The sequence below is a fragment of the Salvia hispanica genome, chromosome 2 (assembly GCF_029641045.1).
Source record: "Salvia hispanica isolate PSC_SH4W2 chromosome 2, Shi_PSC_v1, whole genome shotgun sequence".
NCBI classification, from domain to species: Eukaryota; Viridiplantae; Streptophyta; class Magnoliopsida; order Lamiales; family Lamiaceae; genus Salvia; species Salvia hispanica.
The window spans coordinates 1,437,471-1,460,666 of NC_142693.1; the positions used below are offsets into that span (position 1 = coordinate 1,437,471).

The 23,196-nt window shown below is 34.9% G+C and overlaps 5 protein-coding genes across 5 annotated transcripts; 4 read left to right on the forward strand and 1 right to left on the reverse strand.

The window, feature by feature from the left end:
* The first annotated feature begins 1,058 nt into the window (after positions 1-1,058).
* Positions 1,059-4,603, forward strand: LOC125201429 (stearoyl-[acyl-carrier-protein] 9-desaturase, chloroplastic-like). The gene is made up of 3 exons (XM_048099531.2): positions 1,059-1,193; positions 2,860-3,346; positions 3,940-4,603. Exons 1-3 carry the CDS (start codon positions 1,099-1,101, stop codon positions 4,498-4,500), a joined length of 1,143 nt encoding a protein of 380 aa, XP_047955488.1. The 5' UTR covers positions 1,059-1,098; the 3' UTR covers positions 4,501-4,603.
* Positions 4,604-6,503: 1,900 nt separating this feature from the next.
* LOC125200966 (stearoyl-[acyl-carrier-protein] 9-desaturase, chloroplastic) lies at positions 6,504-9,709 on the forward strand. Its single transcript, XM_048098820.2, has 3 exons — positions 6,504-6,683; positions 8,197-8,701; positions 8,865-9,709. Exons 1-3 carry the CDS (start codon positions 6,559-6,561, stop codon positions 9,423-9,425), a joined length of 1,191 nt encoding a protein of 396 aa, XP_047954777.1. The 5' UTR covers positions 6,504-6,558; the 3' UTR covers positions 9,426-9,709.
* A 1,034-nt stretch (positions 9,710-10,743) lies between these two features.
* On the forward strand, positions 10,744-13,645 carry LOC125201426 (cysteine synthase-like). Its single transcript, XM_048099522.2, has 10 exons — positions 10,744-11,156; positions 11,553-11,662; positions 11,809-11,866; positions 11,955-12,218; positions 12,321-12,458; positions 12,572-12,623; positions 12,717-12,796; positions 12,960-13,019; positions 13,147-13,227; positions 13,330-13,645. The coding sequence occupies exons 1-10, from the start codon at positions 10,911-10,913 to the stop codon at positions 13,420-13,422; spliced, it is 1,182 nt and encodes a 393-aa protein (XP_047955479.1). The 5' UTR covers positions 10,744-10,910; the 3' UTR covers positions 13,423-13,645.
* A 3,185-nt stretch (positions 13,646-16,830) lies between these two features.
* Positions 16,831-19,473, forward strand: LOC125202864 ((+)-neomenthol dehydrogenase-like). The gene is made up of 4 exons (XM_048101341.2): positions 16,831-16,943; positions 17,227-17,485; positions 18,344-18,526; positions 18,967-19,473. The coding sequence occupies exons 1-4, from the start codon at positions 16,882-16,884 to the stop codon at positions 19,369-19,371; spliced, it is 909 nt and encodes a 302-aa protein (XP_047957298.1). The 5' UTR covers positions 16,831-16,881; the 3' UTR covers positions 19,372-19,473.
* A 921-nt stretch (positions 19,474-20,394) lies between these two features.
* Positions 20,395-22,854, reverse strand: LOC125213617 (uncharacterized). The gene is made up of 5 exons (XM_048114266.2): positions 22,591-22,854; positions 21,688-21,789; positions 21,382-21,523; positions 21,257-21,303; positions 20,395-20,773 (listed from the first exon to the last, which is right to left on the reverse strand). The coding sequence occupies exons 1-5, from the start codon at positions 22,675-22,677 to the stop codon at positions 20,558-20,560; spliced, it is 594 nt and encodes a 197-aa protein (XP_047970223.1). The 5' UTR covers positions 22,678-22,854; the 3' UTR covers positions 20,395-20,557.
* Between the last annotated feature and the right edge of the window lie 342 nt (positions 22,855-23,196).

The following is a 23,196-nucleotide window of genomic DNA, read 5'->3' on the forward strand; positions in this document are numbered from 1 at the left end:
CAGATTAATACAGTCCTATTTAAAAAAAATAATAAAAATAAAATAAAAGTTTTAACTTGTGGAGATCTTAAAATGACAAATGAGATTTTAATTTTATTCGTGGAAGAATAGATTTCCCAAAAACAATCATTAGTCATTCCCCCACTTTATTTCTCAACTAATTCACATACCACCATAAATAAGCTGCCGCCTTTTAAATGTGATGTTGTGCATTTTTTAGGTAACATGACATTGATTAGACATAAACAAAATTGCTAGATAGCTTATCATCATCGTAATTAATTCTCAAAGAGGCATTTGCTTTTACTCCTTAGGTCCCACAAATATATAGATATTGGAATAGTACGAGAACCAATGCACAATTAATAAAATAGGAAAGACAAATTAAAAATAAAAAATAATTAGTATTATTAGAGAAGAATATGGCCTATCTTATTAAAAATTAAAAAAATAGTTATAAAATATAAAAGAGGATACTTTTATAGAACATCCCAAAAATAAAATATGTCCATATTTTTATGGGACGGGGGTAGTATATTCGGTCAGAGTGATAAACATCATCCTAATTATTTCATTATTTATTTTTGAATTTATATTTATAAAAACTAAAGTTTTCTCCTGGGAAAAAAATGAAAAGTGACAAAATGTGAACATTTTAAGGAATACTACCTACCTCCCCCAAAATTTGTCTCACTTTTATTCGGCACGGGTTTTAGAAATGTAATGGAAAGTAAATTGAAAAAGTTAGTGATTGTGGGTCCTACTTTTATAAATTAATTTTATGAGTAATAAAATGTGAGTAGGAATAAGTTAGTAAAATATGGGGTTCATCACCAAAAATAGTAAAAAGTGAAATGAGACAAATTTTGGGGGACGGATAAAAATGAAAAAATCGGACAAATTTCCAGGGACGGAGGTAGTAATAGAGAGAACCATGACCAACCTAGAAATAGAAGTGCATAAAGGGCAATATGGTCATTTACTACACATTTAAGTCACAAACAACACATATAAATGAACACAAAATCTAAGTCAAAAAAACAAACCCAATACAAAATCTCTCTCTCTACACAATATTTTGTTTGCAAAGGAAGGAGAATGGTAATGAATATTATGAAGTTGAATGTAGTTAACTTTGAGTCACCAAAATTCCCCTCTATCCCTCTTCCTTCCGCTGCCAGCCGCAGTTCAAAGTAAGTTGTGATTTCACTTTTTTATTATATACTATAAAACTAGAGTTAGTGTTGTAGTTTCTACTCCCTTTGTCCGATAACAGGAGTTTCTTTTTGTTATTTGAATTGTCCGCCAATATGTGTCATATTTCATTTTTAATATAAGTGGTAAGCAGGTTCACACATGAGCGGAGCCAGAAATTGACTGATGGAGACCTAAATTTATGATTAATAATTGTTCAGTTTTTTTGTGTCAATATTGTCCGAAGCCAATGTGGCATAGCGCATAAGCAATAGGAGGAATTATTGAGAGAAATAGAAGAATAGTGAATATAATTAAGACATGGACAATAGAAACTATAAACACATATGAAGATTATAGCAGTGCGTGAAATTCATTATATAAAATTAGTAGTTGCAGAAAATCAACAAAACCTATAAATGAAAATTAACGATGCCAGTATTTATGTATTTATGGGATAAAAAATAGTTTATCAACCAAACCTATAAATAAAAATTAACGATGCCAGTATTTACATATTTAAGGGACAAAAAAAACATTTTATAATCTGCATATATATAGATTAAAATTTTAAAATAAAAGAAAACAATGATACTCCCTCTGTCCCAGAAAGATTGTCCCAGTTCATTTTTTGCACTCGTTTTGCAAAAATAATAATAAATAGGTAAAATTGAAAGAGTAAAATAAGAGAAAGAATAATGTAGGTAAGACTATTCTCTACATTATTCTCTCTTTTACTTTACTCTATCTCTAATTTAACTATTTATTATTATTTTTGCAAAACAGGTGTGAAAACGAAAATGGGACAATCTTTCTGGGACGGAGGGAGTATTATATGTTATTTACATATTTATGAGGTTAAAGAATAATTTTTTATTATTAGATATATGTATAAGTTTGAATTCAAAATGAAAGAGAATAAATATAATATTAGTATGATATAAAAGGGAATCAAACATAAAAAAGAAACATTAAAAAAAGCTATAAAAATCAAGCAACAATGTATGTTTTAGAAAGTAGACGGATGGAGACACCAGATAAGCCATATATCTATTTGACTATGACTATATACATATATTAATATATTAAAGTTAAAATGGTTTGGGTGCAAGTGTCCCTTGCTCAACGTAAGATCCACGTTTCACTAACCTTTTTATTTATATTTTTACTTATTATAAATTTAATTCTATATTGTTAACTAATATTAGAGTATATTTATTTATTGTAAATTTATCTATTGAATGAAGTGGGTCACTTAAGGTGTTACAGTGGTAATGCCAACGTGCCCGAAATCTTTGGTCGACGCGTATGATTCACTAGATCCACATTTCACTAACCTTTCTATTTATGTTTTACTTATTATAAGTTTAATTCTATATTGTCAACTAATATTAGAGCATATTTATTATTGTAAATTTATCTATTGAATGAAGTGGGTTAAGGTGTTACAGTGGGAATGTCAATGTGCCCGAAATCTTTGGTCGACCTAAATAGCCTATTAATTTAGAGAGTTAGGGTTGAAAATTCCTAATACCATAAATTTCAAACTGATTGGTTCACAAATGGATGGGTTAAAATGCAATTATTGTCAATTCTTCCAAAATGTCGGTGCAATTAATATTTTCCATAAGTTGACTACGTACAATTATGTTGTGTAACATATAGGTTTAGGGTTGAAGTGAAGAAACCTTCTCACGTTCAAATCACACACTCGATGCCCCCTCAAAAGGTCGAGATCTTCAAATCTATTGAAGGCTGGGCCGAGGACAATTTATTGATTCACCTCAAACCGGTCGAAAAGTGTTGGCAACCGCAGGATTTCTTGCCTGATCCGGCTTCCGAAGGATTTCATGACCGGGTGAAGGAATTGAGAGAGAGAGCTAACGAGATTCCCGACGACTATTTTGTCGTTCTAGTTGGAGACATGATTACTGAGGAGGCGATTCCGACGTACCAGACAATGCTCAACACCTTCGATGGCGTAAGGGATGAGACGGGGGCGAGCTTAACTCCTTGGGCCGTGTGGACGAGAGCATGGACGGCCGAGGAGAATAGACACGGAGACCTTCTCAATAAGTATCTTTACCTCTCCGGGAGAGTAGATATGAAGCAAGTCGAGAAGACGGTCCAATATCTCATCGGGTCGGGAATGGTAACAAAATTCTTCCTTTACTTTCTTTTTGGCAATAACTAACTCATTTCTCTCTTCTACTTTATCATCTTACCTCTGATACATTATCTCATCTCTTACTTTATTCTTTATTCTTTTTTATTTTTCTTACTTTATCATTTCTCTAACTTTATTCATTATTTTTCTTTCTTACTATAGTATGTACAATTTAATTCACTAATCAACCTACCTAAATCCATGTGCCAAATAGAAATGTTTCAATTAGTTTGAGACGAAATGAGTATATTAACTATAACTTGCCTTCCATTATTACATTAATTAATTAACAAAAAAAATCCTTACTTTATTACTTCTCTTCCCTTTTAGTCTGTTCCATAAAAATAGTTCATTTTTATTTTTGATAATAACTTCTTTTTCTCTAATGAACATATTCCAACAACCTTTTTTTATCTCTTTCATACTTTACCATTTATGCATTAAACACGTGTTGTCCCAGATGTCTCTATTTTTATGAAACAGATTGAGTAACTAAAATCTAATATCCTAGCCTTGTCTACATAATTAATTTATTGACATCTCCTTTCATCATTCCACATTGTCCAAAACATTATCAGGACATAAAGACAGAAAACAACCCGTATCTCGGATTCATATACACGTCCTTCCAAGAAAGGGCTACGTTCATCTCCCACGGAAACACGGCCCGACACGCCATGGTGCACGGTGACATCAACTTGGCTCAGATATGCGGCACTATCGCCTCGGATGAGAAACGCCACGAGACCGCCTACACCAAGATAGTCGAGAAGCTCTTCGAGATCGACCCTGACACGACCATGCTAGCATTAGCCGACATGATGAAGAAGAAAATCACAATGCCTGCCCACTTTATGTACGATGGCCGCGACGATAGCCTCTTCCACCACTTCTCGGCCGTCGCCCAGCGCCTTGGCGTCTACACGGCAGGAGACTACGCGGACATCCTAGAGCACTTGGTTGCGCGATGGGAAGTTGAAAATATAACGGGGCTATCCGTGGACGGGGAAAAAGCTCAAGACTACGTCTGTGGGTTGCCTCGGAAAATTAGACGGATGGAGGAGAGGGCTCAAGGGAGGGCCAAGAAGGCGGCAAAGATCCCATTCAGTTGGATCTACAATAGAGAAGTGCAACTTTGATCAAGCAAGTTTGGTTCTCCCTTTATACTAATATATGAGATACTCCATTATTTGTTTTTGTAAAATTAAATTAAATGATAAAATAAATTGCGAGTTCAAATCACTGCAGCCATGAAAAAAATATATATCCTATCCCACTTTGGCCCGGCATAGATTTTTAAAAATATTCTTGAAAGTGATTAAAAAGTTACTGAAATATAAATTCCAGTTTTATATGATAGAATTAATTTTATAATAAAATATGAATAAAATTAAGTTAATGAACCTCACATTTCATTGTCAAAAGTGATAAAAATAAAATAAAAAAATTAATATAAAACGAACAAAATAAAAAAAACTAGAACACATAATAAATTAAAGAGCACTTCCTCCATCCCACAAGAATATGCACTCTTTTCCTTTAAGTTCATCCCACAAGAATATGCACTTTCAAATTTTGGAAAATATTTTCTCTCTATTGAGATAGGACCCATTCTCAAGTAACAATACTTTAATTATTTTTTATCTATATATTTCTCGTATTTGATCAATTTTACATTAAAATTTATATCGAACCCAAAGTACATATCCTTTGGGGATGAATGGAGTAAGGAAAGTAAAATACAGCACTGAGTTCAAATCATAGTAACAACTGAAATAAATTGAAAAGTAAGTAGGTCATTCTAGGGGTGGCGAAATGGGTTACCCGCATATACCCGCACCCGACAAGTCGGGTACCCGTACCCAATTTTAGCAAAATTTGTTGTCCCAATACCCGCCCCGCGACATACCGGGATTACCCGATACCCGTGACGGGTATCTCGTACCCGACATTGCGGGTACCCGTACCCGACCCGAAATCCTAATAAAAAATTTCAAAACCATAATAATAGCCGCCAATGTTTCCTAATTTACTTTATTAATATCGATGGTAAACGTTGAATAGATTGAGAATAAAAGTAAGGGGACACTCTATAGCTAGTTCCGGTGAGTTTTCAATTGTATGTTCGTGGGAATATAAAAATGTTTTAAAAGAACTCTTAGATTATATAAAGTACTCCCACTTTTCCGCTTTTATAGAGACATTTCATTTTCTTCACCCATTTTGGAAATATAATAATATAAATACTCTTTTCTACATTATTATCTCTCTTACTTTATTTTTTCTCCGTTCTAACTATTTATTTTTAATTTTTCAAAATGAGTGCGTATATGGCTATTATTATTTAACTATTTACTTTTTTTTCTCCACTTTAACTATTTGAAACACCTTTATATATATGGAGCGAGTCGAGATGAGAATTACCCATTATCCGCTACTCATTTTGCCACCCCTAGGTCATTGCAATCATCACAAAATAAACAAATAAATAAATGTTAATATCTCTCTTTATAAAAAGAACAAATCATCAAAATAAATCGAATGATTAAATCACCACAATCAAAAGAATAAAATAAAAACCCATCATTATTAGTCCTATGCCTTTCTTAAAAAAAAAATCAACTATAAAAAAAAGTGAAGAATGGGCAAGAACGTCATTTCATTAGCGCATTTACACAAACACATAAAATAACCAAAAACCATTAATCAACTTTTCGGATTAGACATGCCCACGGTTCGTAAACTGCCGGTTCCGGTTCGGAATCGCCTCCGGTTTCAAGAAATATGGAACCGGAACCGAACTGTGAGGCTATTTCACGGTTCCGGTTTTGGTTCGAAAATCGGCGGTTCCGGTTCCGGTTTGGAATCGCTGGCTTTCCGGTGATTTTTTACGTTTTTTCATGGTTCTGAACCGTCGGTTTTCGCGTTCCGGCTCGATTTCACGGTTTTCCGACGATTTTTCACGGTTTCGGTTCGTAAAATTTAAAACCAGAATCGGTCTACGGTTCAAAATATGGCGGTTCCGGTTCAAGAAAATAGTCACGAACCGCCGGAACCGAAAACCTTGGGCATCTCTAACCTTTCTCTCTCTCACACAAACACACACACACACATCATTTGGCACCTTCCTCACTGCACTTATGTGGTGGAAACACAGCCTGAAAAAACTAAGCAACTAAAATCTCGCTGCAGAGGAGATGGCGATGAAGCTGAGCTCCATTCACTTTCCATCTCCAAAATGCCCCTCCTTCGCTCTCCCCCCCGCCGCCAGCTGCCGCTCGCCTCGATTCCTCATGGCTTCAACTCTTCGTTCCGGCTCAAAGTAAGCTGCAATTCCATTTTTTTCACATTATATTATGAAATAGTAATTTTTCCCCCAAATGTGATATGAACTCGCCGCAATTTCCTCTTCTCCTCCGCGTCGATGATTGCAATTTCTGTATTTCGCCTCAAATCTGTTGAATTTAGCGCTTTAGATTCTCTGTTTTGATGTTTGAATTTTGCTTTTTTGCTGTGGTAACTTGAATTAACGAACTTTTCTTGTGTTTCGTGATATTGCACAGACATTTATTGAATTATATTGTAGATTTAGTTGCTGCTTCCTTTAATAGCTTGAGTTGGTAGAGAGTAGATGGTCCAGACTCCAGATCCTCACTGCAGTCGTATTCAAATTGAATATGCATTCATTTATGAGGAATGAATGTGTTATTCAATTTATGTTGTTAGTTATTTATTTGTTTCCAGATTTTTTGTTGACTGATTGCGGCCTCACATGTTAATGTGGCCATATTCTGTGGTAACGAAAACTTATGTTGGACCGTCTGTTGTCGAAATCCATCACGTGGTACTCATCTCCGAATCCGAGCTCATATCCAGTGGCATATTTATAATCCATGAACATTTGTGTGACCAGAATTTGGTCAAGTACAGAATGCAATTACTTCTGCCTCTGCTCTCCATCATTTTCACAAGTTTCTTTCGATGTTTTCCTTTCATTTGATTTGGAGTTCCTTGATGTCAGATCTTGTAGTGGGACCCTTGATTCTACGTAGTATATGAATGGTTCCTTAGGTTTTGTGTTTTTATGACATTGGCATGGACCATGGTTGTGCCACGTCGGCTTTTGAATATCTTGTTGTGCATTTATGAGGTAAATGCCATCAATGCTGAAACTGCAAGATATTTTTAACCTGTGAAGGTACTTTTCTTGAGGACTTGTATGATTATAATAGATAGATATTGATGATATATGATCTAATTTTGAATTTGTGTGATAGTCGAGTACCTGAATCCTTCATAAGCTCAATCAAATGGTTTATCTATCTATTCATCTTATCACAAAAAGTGTGTGTCCCCTAATTGATGATGGAGTGCCTCCCCTGCCATGGAAACAAGAGTTAAGTTGCAGTTTTGTCTGCATTTTGCTGTCTCCCCCGATTATTGTAACCTGATAGTATATACGCGATTTATGTATACTTTACTAGCTGTGGTCATATAATGGTGACATGTCTTGTTTGATTAGCGTTTGTGGTTTGAAATGAAAGTATGCATTGGAGACGGAGTGAGAGTTGCTACTGATCTCGAGCGAATTTCTCAGGGACAGGGAGCCCCGTGATCTTTCTATTTTTATCCTTTTCTCGACTCCTTATACAGCTCAGTTTATTGACCGATGCTAGCAATGACTTGGGTAGTTATTTCTTATGGCATTGTTAATGCAAATGCTTTTGTACATTTGCAAAAAAGATACTGGAAACGGGCTATGTTCGTATTCTTGGAAATATTTGCGACTTGAATCCATGTTAAAATCTTGATAAAACGTCCAAATTTTGTTACAGGGAAGCTGAGACTGTGAAGAAGCCTTTTAGTCCACCCCGTGAGGTTCATGTTCAAGTCACACACTCGTTGCCCCCTCAAAAAGTCGAGATCTTCAAATCTTTGGAAGGCTGGGCTGAGGAGAATTTACTGGTTCACCTAAAACCTGTCGAGAAGTGTTGGCAGCCGCAGGATTTCTTGCCAGATCCCACCTCTGATGGATTTCATGACCAGGTCAAGGAATTGAGAGAGAGAGCTAAGGAGATTCCCGATGATTATTTTGTCGTTCTGGTTGGAGACATGATCACTGAGGAAGCGCTTCCGACATACCAGACAATGCTCAACACCTTGGATGGTGTGAGGGATGAAACGGGGGCGAGCTCAACTCCTTGGGCAGTCTGGACGAGGGCGTGGACTGCTGAGGAGAATAGGCATGGAGACCTTCTGAATAAGTATCTTTATCTCTCCGGGAGAGTAGACATGAAGCAAATCGAGAAGACTATCCAGTATCTGATCGGGTCCGGAATGGTAATTAACTTCGTGTTTCATTTGTTTAAATCTCTGAATTACTCTTGCTTGATTATCTACTTTTGCTTGTAAAATGTGTCAATCTGTGAGATCCGAATTATTTGACCGTATGATCAAGATCTGTTAGACAGTCTCGTTTCACGTGCTCTGAAACTTTTTTCAGGACCCAAGGACCGAAAACAACCCGTACCTCGGATTCATCTACACGTCCTTCCAAGAAAGGGCAACGTTCGTTTCCCACGGAAACACGGCCCGACATGCCAGGGATCACGGGGACATCAAGTTAGCTCAGATATGTGGCACTATTGCCGCGGATGAGAAACGACACGAAACTGCATACACCAAGATAGTCGAGAAGTTGTTTGAGATCGACCCTGATGGCACCGTGCTAGCATTCGCCGACATGATGAAGAAGAAAATCTCCATGCCCGCTCACTTGATGTTTGACGGCCGCGATGATAAACTCTTCGACCACTTCTCGTCCGTCGCCCAACGTCTCGGCGTCTACACAGCGAGAGACTATGCCGACATCCTAGAACACTTGGTTGCCCGATGGAAAGTTGAAAATATAACAGGGCTATCCGCGGATGGCCAGAAAGCTCAAGACTACGTCTGTGGATTGCCTCCGAGAATCAGGCGGCTGGAGGAGAGAGCTCAAGGGAGGGCCAAGCAGGCCGGGAAGCTCCCGTTCAGCTGGATATACGACAGAGAAGTGCAACTTTGAACGCGACTTTCTTAAAACGAGCTCCTCAACGCACGATCCTCAGCTGGGTACGAGTGCATCCGTCTGTTTAAGTCACGCTTCGTTTGTGGTTTTCGTGTTGTCGAGAGGATTGTGCAGACAGTAGATAGCAGTTTGTTGCTTGTTGTGTTGCTAAATCTTGAAAAAGGAGCAGCTTTAGTAATGTTTGTGGTGTGGCTTTTTCATCAGTGTAAACTGCTGTTTCATGACAACTTGGGAGCAGCATATCATTTTTGGTTGGCAAAATTCAAGGCTCTAATTCTAAATTTTAATCTAAAATTTAAATGTTTTATATTAACAACACATAAGTACAAGGAATAACTGTCATTCAAAACACAATTCCCTTGACTTTTTGGCCAATCTTAGAACTTCTAAAACTGGCATATAAAATCTAGTTGTGATTTGTCCCTAAATGGAAATATAATGTGCAACAAAACAACATTGTTTCGGAAAAAATGACATCTCCATTGAGTGTTAACTAAAACAATGTTTATCCAAATCGACTCGTACTCCCTCCGTTCCTGAAAATTTATCACTTATTTCTATTTTCGTCCGTACCTAAAAAATTGTCACTTTTCACTTTTATCATTTTTAAGAGTGAACTTCGCATTCCACTAACTCATTCTCACTCACATTTTATTATAGACCTTATACTTTCTCTGTCCCTTAAATATTGTCTCACTTTGACCCGACACGGATTTTAAGAAATGTTATGAAAAATAAGGTGATTGAATGCGGGTCCTACTTTTATATATTAGTTTTATAATAAAATGTAAGTATAAATGAGTTAGTGGAAAAAGTGAATGAGACAAATTTTATGGGACAGACAGAAATAGAAAAATGGGACAAACTTTCAGCGACGTAAAGAGTATATAAAAGTACTACTCATATGCTATAACTTTTTCAACTTATTTTTTATTATATTTCTTAAAATGCATGCCATAATATTAACAAATTATTAGTAAAATTATTAGTAAAAGTTGTTTTCATATCATACTCATTTTTGCCACATAAGTTTCCCTTTTGACTATCATGAAAAATTACAAAAAAGTAGTCCTCCACTAATGATTATTTTATATTTTCAAAGATTTTAGAATTAACTAGAAAGTCATGGACTTTTTGCAAATTACAAATCTAAAAAAAAAATAAAAAATCTTCCTCCACTAATGCATAAAGTTTGAATACTCTGATAAGAACAGCATAATCACACCAATAAACACACAGTGACGGTGCTCAGATAGTGATTAGAGATGCAGAAATGGTCCAAATCCTCAAAAATCTCTCTGTGCTTTCACCGTCGGAGTAATCCACCACACAGAAAAATTGCTCCTTGAATCGATCACACTCGTAAATCGTTCGCTATCTTCAATTTGGATAATCATAAAATTAGTATTTATTGGAACGAGCAACAAATGGATAATAGCACGCCTTTATATTATTCGCCTTCGCCACCTTTTCCCAGCCACGATGGCGATGGCGAAAATTCCGTTGATTTCTCAGTTTTCCGTCGAGAGATCGGAGATCTGCTCGCTGAATTTCTCCGCCGCCATGCGATCTCTCGTTGCCAGGACTCTAGCTGGTGAGAATTCCGCTAGGATCGGTTTTGATCGTGGTGGTAGGTGCGTGAATCGCGGAATTGTGTGTAGATCTACGGCGTCGATCCAGCGGCAAGCGGCGATTGAAGGTCTCAACATCGCGGAAGATGTTAGCCAGGTGTCAATTTCATCTCTCTCCTTCTCGTCGAGTCAAATTTTTTTGTGGAAATTCGTTGCAGTTGTAGCTATGGCTGTGTTTTCCTCTTAGAAAAATAGTCCGATTAGTTAATCGTCTCCAGATACATTTAATCCAGTGTGTTTGAACTTTGAAGCTGAAGAATCATGCCTGATAGTCAGTTTCATTCCTCTGTTTTGGAAATTGAGGAGAGTTTGTTTCTTATTAATTTTGCAATTTATAAAAATCCTACGAATATAGGCTAAAACAGTTGGATTTGAAGCATCATTTAGCTGAGATTTGGTAGGGAGGGATGAATTAGGTGAAAATTTGTTTGGAGAAATATTTGGATGATGTTGAAGCTCTGTTGATTAGTTTCCAGCTTGTGTTTGTTTACAGCTTATTGGGAAGACACCAATGGTTTACTTGAATAAAATTGTAAAAGGCTGTGTTGCAAAGGTAGCTGCCAAGCTTGAGATTATGGAGCCGTGCCGCAGTGTCAAGGATCGGTAAGCAATTTCACTCTTAGCATTCAGATTTCGTTTACATGTCTTGAACAAAATCACTCTGTCTTTGATCTAAATGTTGTTAGCTGAATTTTCTTCCGTTCCCTCGGTTATAAACATGAAAATCTGTGGCCGTGTCTTGCTTCCAGGATAGGATACAGTATGCTAATCGATGCTGAGAAAAGAGGCCTTATAACTCCTGGAAAGGTATGATATGGATCTTTGTTTTCCACTGTTAATTGTTTTGGTAACATTGTATGCTTTGTTCTTACTTCGAAATTCGACTATATTCTAGACTATTTTGGTTGAATCGACAAGTGGAAATACTGGAATTGGCATTGCTCATCTGGCTTCCTTTAAAGGATACAAGCTCATTTTTACAATGCCGGAGTCCATGTCTCTTGAGAGGAAAGTTATCTTGAAAGCTTTTGGAGCTAAGCTTGTTTTAACTGAAGCATCTAAAGGATTGATTGGAGCTCTTCGAAAAGCTGAAGAGATATTGCACAGCACTCCAAATGCTTATATGCTTGGACAGCCTGATAACCCTGCAAACCCTCGGGTTTCGTCTTTGCAACCTTTTGACTGTTTTCTTCTCTTACTATGCATCTCATTTGTTTAATTTCTTGCCATTTGTAACGCTGTGTGTGTATGCTTTTTTCAGATTCACTATGAAACCACTGGCCCGGAGATATGGGAAGATACAAAAGGCAAGGTGGACATACTTGTTGCAGGGATTGGCACCGGTGGGACTATTTCGGGAACTGGTCGTTACCTCAAAAAATGCAATCCTAATGTCAAGGTAACTTATTTTAAAATTTTCCTTTCAAATGATCTGTACTTGAAGATATTGTTCATTCACCATTGTTTTAATTCTCTAATGCATCAATTCATTGCCTTCCCCTGTTGAATTAGGCTATCGGCGTGGAACCAGCGGAAAGTAATATACTAACAGGTGGCGAGCCCGGTAAGGTTACAGTCTCTATAGACTATACATAGCTCTGTCAATCCACAAGGTAAAAGTAGTCCTTTCTCTAACGTATGGAATTTGAAACTGCAGGTCATCACGAAATTCAAGGGATTGGAGCTGGTTTTATCCAGAAGAATTTAGATCTAGCAGTCGTTGATGAAGTTTTAGCGGTCTGCTTCTTTACCCCTGCCATTTTCCATTGCTTTGTGATTTTGTCTGTTTATCTAAATGAATTTAGACAAAAAAAATAACGTCATGACTTAAATCACTAACGAATCAGATCTCATTTTCTCGTCTCTTGAAAATGAATTTGTGTTCTTTTACCGTTGCTAGATATCAAGCGATGAAGCATTAGAAACTGCAAGGCAACTGGCTCTTCAAGAAGGCCTACTGGTTAGTGTTTGCTTGTTATATTAGGCGAACTATAAGTTCGTTACTTACTTTACATATATCTCTAGAAGTGAAGTCACGAAGATTATGATTTATAGCACGGATTTTTTGAATTTTCGATTTGAAACAGGTGGGTGTTTCTTCCGGAGCTGCAGCTGCTGCTGCTATAAGGGTTGCAAAGAGACCTGAAAATGCAGGAAAACTTATCACGGTATGTCAGTTTTGGTGTCCGTCTTGCCCCTTATAAGTATACGATACCACGGGTTTTATTTTATTTTTCTTCGGAACTCTTCTAAGACTTATACACTTGCAGGTTGTGTTTCCCAGCTTCGGGGAGAGGTACTTGTCCTCGGTTCTTTTCAAGTCCATACGGGAAGAGTGCATGACGATGCAACCGGAAGAATAAATTTCATCCTCTTCACTTACTTGCAAGAAGGGATACAAGATTTTGATTTGTTGTATATATATGTATTTAAGAATCTATAGTTGAATGCTGTGAATTTCTGTTAAAAATTGATGGAAATTTTGAGCTATAACTTCTTGATTGATGATTGTAACAAAATGTTGTATACATGTTTTCCAGTTGTGTAATCGCACAATGAAATAAATCGGTGATTTGTCCAAATTAATATGCAATGCTATCAATGTATGGTACTATGCAATTTTCATATTTAATACTCTCTCTATTAAATGTGTGATATCATATTTTATTAGTATAAAATTAATATTAAGAACAAAGTTTATATGTCAATAGCTTTTTCTACTCATTTTATTTATAGAAAAACTAACTAATAGCATCTCCAATGCTACGTCCTTTTTGTTGGACTTCTCAAAAACACATCCTGTCACGTTATAAGGACTTCCCACTGCACAGTCCGACTTTTCATCGCCCTTCCCGCGCAGACTTCCCGCAATAAAAAAATTCAGCAATTTACGTTACGGAATTAAAATTTCAACGAGCAGTATATATAGAGTTTTTTAAAAAAAATTGAAAAAATTGGGAAGTCCGCGACGCGCCACAATGACGGACGTCTCGTCGCCCTTCCGCCGGCGACCGCTCCCCTCCCGTGTCCTTAAGGGACGTCCACGTCCGCCCCTCGCCGCCCCAATAGCGGACGTCCCGCACGTCCTTCCCGAAAGCCTCTCTGACGTCTGACGCCATTGGAGATGCTCTAAAATGTCGAATTTGATTTTGATCGGCTCATTTTATTGGTCACATTGATTCATTGTCAAACTTACAATAGATTAAACAAATTATTAGGATCTTCTGACAGAATAAAATCTTTAATTTCAATGGTTTGTATTCGACCACACAATCCAAATAAAATTTAATATATGAGCGTGTTTGAAGATGAACACATCATTCCCACCATTTAATATTTAAAAATTCGAACTCGGTAAAGTCGCAAAATAATATTTAATTTTTCACATTATCTAGGAATCTCGTGTCTTTTAATAGAGAAATAATTAATAATTAATGAAATCAATCAGTGTGTAATTAGGCCGCACATGTTTAAATTTTAATTACTTTTAGTTAGACAATTACTAGTCTCCTAATCTAAGTGGCTCACATATTCAAACACTAATTCTTGGTAGTAATTTTTAATGTGTCACGCCCAATTAGTAACTGGTCCCTAATCTAAGTAGCTCCTAAGTAAAATATAGTATTATTCTCATTAATGTGTCACACCCATGAATAAAGCATGAGATGAAAATTGAAATATAGTTATATATTGTAGCATTTGACAGTTAATTTATCTTTTACTAGAATCAGGACCACATACTTTTGTATACCTAACTAACATGTCATCTTTAGAATTTTATACCGTATAATTATTCTATAACAAAGATTAAATAAGAGTTATGTTTGCTTTCTTTATGGAGTTTGCTTTATTTTTTTGAGTTTCAAAAGTTTGGGAGATGTGGCAATCTCTGTTGGAATTGCACCATCTAATAAACTAAAGTGTTATGATATATTTCGGCGGATACCATCGAGATGGGTGCTGCTCATTTGCTTTATCGTATAATAATTTCGGATATTGCATTTTTTAAAGTAATATTATTATTTTATTTTTGTATTGATGTTATCCAATTTTTTGCTCTTGGCATTTTTTTTAAAATTAAAAAACACTAGGTCTCCAAAAATATTAATTGAATAGGATGATGTGGAAGTCATTAAGTCATTTTATCTTGTCATTGTAATTGTCATTTAGCATAACTTTTTATATTTGTATAACAACTTATTTATGTGGTAGAATGGGAAAAGGGATAAATAGATGCGACAAGAAAACAATTCTAAGAAAATAAGTGCTACAAAGTGCCAAAGTTTCAACTATTATTATTAACAGATCTCAAGAAAAGAGCACTTAAGTATAAATTTAGATCAAAAAATAATGTAACAAAGTTATTTCTTTGAAGAAAGTTAGCCTAATTCTAGATAGAACCATGATTATTGACTAATTCAAAGTCATAGAATTAGGAAACATGATGTAAACTTATAATTATATGTTTGTAATTAAATTCAAACGTTGTTAGGTTGGATTAAATTTATCTGGACTGTGCCCATGTGATAAATAATTCTCATGTGCATCTAATTAACTCTTACATTAATTTCATAAAAATAATTGCCATGCACTCCGATTGAGTCTCATGCATTACTTACTATAATATGTTAATTATTCACATGCAGATGACTTTTGAAATTTCTGATATTATGCAGCTGTTAATATTTACATTTCAAATACAATAAATTTATATTTTATTTAATTTTTCGATTTAGCCTGCTAAGATGACATATTAATTTGTAATTTTATCTTTGCTACAATGACATTGATTTGGGTACTTGACAATTTTGTGAAAAAATAAGATGATTAAAAGATTGTATAGTTGGAATTTAGGAGGGAGAACTTTTAGTTCATTTGCTACAATAATTTGGTGAAATTATATATTTAGCCGCAATTAACGTGTTAATCAAATAGAAATTAATTCTTATGATTGAATTAGGAATCACTTTATGTTGAACATTAACCAAGAATGTTTAATTATGTGAAATAAAAGTAAATGCATATGTTAATATATGACGTATGTGTTGGTGAAATAAATTGTCTATCAACTAATTTTGTATTTTTGTGATATAAAGATAGCTACACATAACTACTTGGGAAACTATTTCATTAATTCATATTCAAATATGGCGTCATCTCATCCCTTTGAAACAAAAAAGTGGTTAATGGTCTCAATTGAAAAGAAAAACTTTTTTAAAAAGCATATTTTAATAAAAATTAATTAACCTTAAAAAAAGTATTTTGGTGTTTGTGGAGAGGAACATGTAGGCCGTCATGCTTTCTCACTTTCAGTATTTTTTTATTTACTATCCTAAATTTCAATTATATATACTTTTGTGTTTAATACTCCTATAATTGTAGAGCATCGATCCAAAAATTGAATAATTTTTTTTTAAGAAATAAATAAATAAACTGTGCAGAGATCTCGAACCACAATCCTCTCTCAGATACCATAATAGTAGTATTTATTAATTCAATTAATTATGATTTTATTTTCTTTATATTACTATTGACATAAACATATATTAATTGATTAATTAACTTATGTTTGGTTGGGGACTTAATTAACTTATATTAATTGATTAATTAACTTATGTAGATTCCACGCCACAATAAATTTTCAAGCTTTTCAGACTGTGCTTTCTTTCCTCATGAATATTTTATGTCACACACCTTATCTTCCAGCAACATGTTACATTAATTAAAAAATTATTATCTATTTGTATATAAATACACAAGTGTTCATTTCTTGTTTCATTCAATTTTTTCAATAGTATCTATCACTTGCATAGTCTTTCAATATGTCGAATAAAGAGGATGCAAACACCATCGTTGTTTCTCCAATTTGCCATCCTATATCAAGGTACGTATGTCTTCACACGAGATTATCTATTTTATTTTTTCTCGATTAAGTAAAATGCTCGGAGTCAGTGAAGATGGCGAGCAAGAAAGTTCGAATCATACGAAATCCCCCGAAAAAATCAACATTTTGAATCGTTATTGTATTGTTAGCTCGCTATTTTTTTTTTGGCAAGTATTACTCTGAAAATGAAATATGATTAGTAGTAATTTACAATAATTTACTACTATTAATCATTCATGTATTTTAGAAGAAAAAAAAAATTGAATTGATGTTCTATATATAGGTGGTGGTCGAAGGAGACGGTAGCGATCGTGACCGGAGCTAACAAGGGCATCGGGTTTGCCCTAGTTAGGCGGCTGGCGGAGCTAGGGCTGACGGTGGTTCTCACAGCAAGAGACACCGGCCGCGGCCTAGCGGCGGTTGAAGCATTGAAGAATGAAGGCTTCCATGTTCATTTTGGTTGCCTTGATATTTCTAACCAAAATTCTATTGAAAAATTTGTGACATGGTTTCAACAAGCTTTTGGTGTTGTGGATATACTGGTGAGTTTTTGGTGATTTTTTTTTTATTATAGTAAATTTACTTTTTTTTGGATTATTTGTTATGCTCTTATAAAAATATGTAGTTGTACTAGTATTTTACAATTTTTGGCTTACTTACAATATATTTATTTATTTATGGGAGATTTTATAATAGTTATATAAGTTATAAATTCTGATTTGGGTTTGGTAAACCGACCAAATAATTTAGAATATAAATTAATAGGAAAGTAGGTTGGAAGAAACAAAATTTCCATGTCATGAGTCAAAATGGCTAGTCATATCCGGGTACTAATATATTTTTAGAATATTTATAGAATAAAATTGAATATTTCTTGTTTGGTGAATCTAAATTTTGGTAGAACTACTTAATAAATAATGGAAGTCAACTATGATTGGAAAAAATAGTGATTTAATATTGTCTATATATTCAAAAATAAAAATTGAATGAAGTTAAAAATCATTTATTGATTAAATCCAAATTATTCTAGACAAGTTTTCTCTCTAGATTGACCACCGACAACTTATAAACCAATCTATATGGTATAATAGCACATGGACATGGTTGAAAATAATAATTTGAAAAGTCTTTTTTTCAAACAATAAATATTTTTTGGACCATTCCTAATTAGGAAAGTTAAATGACTTCGTCAAATTGTTTCTCCTAGATAGGTCACTTCTTCGAATATGATATATGAATGCATTAAACAATTAATGTAACAATAATCTTTTTTGTACTAATAATCAACTACACTTCATTTCTTTTTTTTCCCTCTTGGCTTAATTTCTTAGCAACAAAACTTGTAATTTAATTTTGGCACCATGAAAATAATATTTGCTTGTATACTTAATTATGTTCAGATAAATAATGCGGCGGTGTCGTTCAACGAGCTATACGGGAATTCGGTGGAGCAGGCGGAGACGGTGGTGCAAACCAATTTCTACGGCCCGAAAATGCTGACGGAGGCCCTTCTGCCGCTCTTCCGCCGCGAAAGCACGGCGGCGAGGATTCTCAATATCAGCTCAAGGCTTGGATTATTAAATGTGAGTATGAAATTAAGCTAATCATAATTAATGATATGTTAATTGATAAACGCGTGCAATGCTTGTAAAAGTCACTACTAGTACTAAAATAATACAATTATATGTAAATATACTAATTGATATATAAAGAATTTTAAATATAAAAGAGGTTTATATTATATCAAATAAATAAAATTAACGGGTGGTTTCATTCTAATACCTGAAAATTGTTATCAACATCGTAAACTTTACAAATTATATAAAAACATAAAATTCAATTTGTTTATTTATTATTTGATGCTATGAAAAATTGATAGATCCAGTTTTGATTTTTATGTACATCATATAAGTAATGACATGAATAATAGATTTAAATTTCAAATTTACCCAATTTTCATGCAACTACATAAGTTTTCCATTTCCATAGTTTGTAACAAAATAAATACATTTTTCCTCTGCAGAAGCTCAAGAATCCCAAATTAAAAGCAATGCTTCTCGATGAAGAAAATCTATCAGAATCCCAAATAGAAGAAATGCTCAATTTATTCCTCAAAGATGTGAAAAATGGGACATGGAAAAGCAATGGATGGCCCCAAATTTGGACTGATTATGCAGTTTCTAAATTGGCTCTTAATTCATACTCCAAAATCTTGGCTAGACGTTATAAAGGGAATGAAGAGCAGATTAGTGTCAATTGCTTCTGCCCCGGCTTCACTCAAACCTCGATGACGGGTGGCAAGGGCTTGCACACGGCCGACACTGTCGCTGCGATCGGCGCCCGCCTCGCCTTGCTCCCGGTGGACGAGCTGCCCACCGGGAAGTTTTTTGTTATCGGGTCGAGTAACCCTATTTATTCCAAGTTGTGATGGGATATGATAGTATATAGCTCTTAATTTGGTGTCTTTGAATTTGTTATCCTAGTGTTATTGTGGTTGTTATTCATGTGTGACATCCTATCTTTTGTTTAATTAGTGCAATTTTATAGTTTTATTATCGAATTTATTATTCTCTTCATTTTTTATTAATTGTTTCATTTGAAATCGTCACAAATTTACTAAAATATAAAGGTGTGTGAGTGCAAATTCTTTTGGGACGTGAATTACTCCTATATTTTTGTCAATTATTTTTATACTAATAAAATAAGTTATTACTACATTGTAAAACTTATTTATCATTAAATATGAATGAGATGAGACATGCAATAACATAAACATACCTCTTGAAAACACAAAATGTGACATTTAGTGGCAAATGAAGAGATTATTAAGTCAGTCTTAATATCTACCCATACCTAAAATATATAGAAACACGTGTGTATATATAATATTGTAGTATTAAGTTTTCGTTGGGTAGTTTGGAATCATCCATACTAGATAGGGCCAAAGATTGCTATAGTTTTTATTAAATAAATCAAGAAATTTTAAGGAAGAAAGGGATAGAACAATGAAATAAATTCATACTAATAATTAGGATTGGGATATAGGTACATAGTACGTATGGAGAAATGGATAGAATGAGACAGAAAATAGACAGATAGGTAGGTAGAAAATAAATGATAGACATAAATTCATACTAATACTCCCTTCGTGCCAATAAATATGAAACATTTGGTTTCCGGTACAAGATTTTATGCAAGTGTTATTTTGTGAGTTAATAAAGAGAGGGTAAAGTAAGAGAGAGGGAAAAGTAGAGAGAGTGATGTTTTGATTTTAGGAAACGTTTCATTTTTAGTGAGACAACCCAAAAAGGAAAACGTTGTATTTCTAAATGGGACAGAGGAAGTAATTAGTATTGGGATATAGGGGTTTCATTTTCAGAAATACTATAACACTCCTCAATTAGGGAGTAGTAATTCATAAGATCTCAATTTTTCATATAAAAATGTAATAAAAGGGAAAATTGTTGAAATTCCAATAAAAATTTCATTTTTCTTTTTGCTCAAAATCCAGGAATATTACAACGTTCGATAAGTTTCAAAACTCGAGCAGATTCGACGTATACACTGAATTACTAAAGGGGAAGAGCATAGTACATGTCACCGTTGAGCTGAGATCAACTTTTCACGCTCCCAAAGAATCTGGAAAGCGGTAAAGGCCCGTTGGATTCCTCATTTTCACTGCTCGAGTGCTTTGACCTTGAGCGCCGCTTCTTCTCTTTCTTGCTCCGCCTTGACCTTGACTTTGATCGCTTTGACTCTCTCTCGTCATCATCACTGCTCGATGTTTCTGATGACGAGCTTGAACTGGAATCCGAAGATCTCCTCGAACGCTGAAATTGACATGTCGTGTGTAATTGATTACAATTAGCATTCATAATGAGGTACTGTAAATACTTTTTTTAAAAGAAGCAGCTCGACCTTCATTTGATAGTTCAAGCAACTAGAATAATATCGTTATAAAATCAGTCCTTCGGTAACGTTGAGAGGAAAATTGAGATGGCAGTTTCTAAAGGGGCAGAACGAACCTAAACAAAAAGGGGGTCGAGAGAAGGATGATTATGATGCTAAATGAAGTAACCATTCAGTCAGAAAAAGCCATATTGTTGCTCGAATTCTAGGTAGTTCAAAGAGTTCTAGCAGTGGATATGGCGCAATCCTCTAAACTTACCTTCATCAATTTAGTGTTTTTCCTATCTCGTATTGTTAATGTTTACGGTGCCTTTTTAATAACAAACAGAAATATAAGCCGCGGTAACATCATTGTGAATCATAACTACAAGTAGAATATCTAAATGGGAAGTATGGTAATGCACCTTTCGCTTCTTGCTGCTGTGTTTCTTTGAATCTTTGTCCTTCTTATCTGCAAAAACAGTACAGATAACATAAAGAGCTAGTTTTGTTTATAGGCAAAAAAATCATTGGCTACTCAAAAAATTACCCCTTTTACGCCTAGATTTGCTGCTGGAGTGGTTTTTCCCTTGTGCAAGTTTACGTGATCTTTCAGCGTCTAGCTGAGCCCTATACTCTCTCATCATCTTGTCTTTATCCGCTTCCAACTCTCCCCTTCTCATTTCTTCCTCCTAGCAAATACATCGTTAGACTCTGAAATATTTATGCAAACAGACCAGAACTGCTTAAAGCTTGAAGCTGAACCAATTAAAAATACAGAATTTGTAATGAGGCTTATTTTGAGCCCACAACATGGAAAACAATGTAAGATTAAAAGCACATAATCATAAATAACCTTTTGCTTCTTCTTGTACTCCTCCCACGTAATTGTATGAGAAGTTTTGAGACTTGCCAAACGAGCAGCATGCCATTCTGGTGAATGAAATGAACCATCCACCTGCGACAGTCCTCATCAGAAAAGTACAGACGAAACGCATCGAAGTAGCAGCAGCAAATAGCACTCGAAATTCGTCCGGCAACAACCAAATATCTCAATCAATTGGTGAGACAAATCCAGTCTAACTAGCACTAGAAATGTAAAATCTTCCTCTGAATGTCGGACGATGTTTAAAACTGAAGAACCGGAAGCCTCAAAAATAACATTGCACTGCTAATATCAAGTCAAATTACCCTCTTTGTTCAAATAATACATTGCACATTCGACAACATTATCGATTTTCCACGTATAGCATTCCAACTTAAATCATATCAACAGAGGCACAAAGCTTCGTCATTACCAATACCAATAGTAAGTAGCTAGTGTTTTGTTTTTCTTCTCTTTCCACTCAACCAAGCTCATCATAGATGGATGTTAACAGTTAACAAACTCATCGACAAATTAACAAAAAAAAAACAAATCAGAATCAGATTTATCCTATTTTTTTCTTCAGCACAGCCTCAAACTGAGCAAGAGCCAATGCTCATAGCTTCAAGATTTCCAAAACCCTAACAATCCCCCCAAATCACTAAATTCTAATCTATCCAGCTAATATCAGTTCCACAACACTCTTTCTCAGCAACAAATTCACAACTACACATTGTCATCCTAAATCCTCCAAACTCAATTCAATTAAGCAATTAACTCATTAAGGCATATCACGAAGTTTAGCATCTCCGTCAACTAAATTCCCTAAATTGAACATCTAATATGAGAAATTAACAACAAGCGCTGCATAATACAGTATGAAAGGGTACGAACCATGCCATCTTCGACCTCATCCGGCGCGGCGGAGCTCGAGCCGAGCCGAGATCTTTGCATCGCTTTGTACGCTTGATTTTTCCCCATTTATCGAGATAGTAAATTCTGCAATTTTATCTAACAATTGCCGAGAAGAATTTCGATACGAGATTCATGAAAAAGGCAGGGAATCGGAATAATTGAATTCATTCCATTGATTTATGGAGAATTGTTGAGGATGAAAATGGTGGTTTTTTGTTGTTTGTGCGAACTTGTGAGGTTGAAGAAGGGTTGGAATTTGTGGCTGATTTAATAATTAATAGTATTAATAATTCCAAATTTATTAACAAATTAAACTTAAATAAAATTAAAATTAACATTACCATTAGATTTAAAATTTTGGATAATTTTAGTGGGTATATTTTGCTAGATTCAATGAGCATCAGTGCACCATTTCCACATACACACAATTTATATATTAATTTATGAGTAAAGGTCAAATGTGACACGTGGTCATTTTATCAATTTGGTCTTTAACATTATCATTTTGATTATTTGGTCCCTCACAAATAAACTCAGACTCGAATCGGTCTTTACTTAATAGAACCGTGCAAAAAATAGACAGTG

Bases quoted from the DNA above. Each gene is read 5' to 3' on its own strand.
- LOC125213617 (XM_048114266.2), bottom strand. From the start codon at position 22,677: ATGGGGAAAAATCAAGCGTACAAAGCGATGCAAAGATCTCGGCTCGGC. The intron at 21,790-22,590 runs GTTCGTACCCTT...GGACTGTCGCAG, and splicing joins ATGAGGTCGAAGATGGCATG to GTGGATGGTTCATTTCATTC. The intron at 21,304-21,381 runs GTAATTTTTTGA...CTGTTTTTGCAG, and splicing joins CAAATCTAGGCGTAAAAGGG to ATAAGAAGGACAAAGATTCA.
- LOC125201429 (XM_048099531.2), top strand. From the start codon at position 1,099: ATGGTAATGAATATTATGAAGTTGAATGTAGTTAACTTTGAGTCACCA. The intron at 1,194-2,859 runs GTAAGTTGTGAT...TGTAACATATAG, and splicing joins GCTGCCAGCCGCAGTTCAAA to GTTTAGGGTTGAAGTGAAGA. The intron at 3,347-3,939 runs GTAACAAAATTC...AAACATTATCAG, and splicing joins ATCTCATCGGGTCGGGAATG to GACATAAAGACAGAAAACAA.
- LOC125202864 (XM_048101341.2), top strand. From the start codon at position 16,882: ATGTCGAATAAAGAGGATGCAAACACCATCGTTGTTTCTCCAATTTGC. The intron at 16,944-17,226 runs GTACGTATGTCT...TTCTATATATAG, and splicing joins ATTTGCCATCCTATATCAAG to GTGGTGGTCGAAGGAGACGG. The intron at 18,527-18,966 runs GTGAGTATGAAA...TTTCCTCTGCAG, and splicing joins CAAGGCTTGGATTATTAAAT to AAGCTCAAGAATCCCAAATT.
- LOC125201426 (XM_048099522.2), top strand. From the start codon at position 10,911: ATGGCGATGGCGAAAATTCCGTTGATTTCTCAGTTTTCCGTCGAGAGA. The intron at 12,624-12,716 runs GTAAGGTTACAG...TTGAAACTGCAG, and splicing joins ACTAACAGGTGGCGAGCCCG to GTCATCACGAAATTCAAGGG. The intron at 13,228-13,329 runs GTATGTCAGTTT...ATACACTTGCAG, and splicing joins ATGCAGGAAAACTTATCACG to GTTGTGTTTCCCAGCTTCGG.
- LOC125200966 (XM_048098820.2), top strand. From the start codon at position 6,559: ATGGCGATGAAGCTGAGCTCCATTCACTTTCCATCTCCAAAATGCCCC. The intron at 6,684-8,196 runs GTAAGCTGCAAT...ATTTTGTTACAG, and splicing joins ACTCTTCGTTCCGGCTCAAA to GGAAGCTGAGACTGTGAAGA. The intron at 8,702-8,864 runs GTAATTAACTTC...AACTTTTTTCAG, and splicing joins ATCTGATCGGGTCCGGAATG to GACCCAAGGACCGAAAACAA.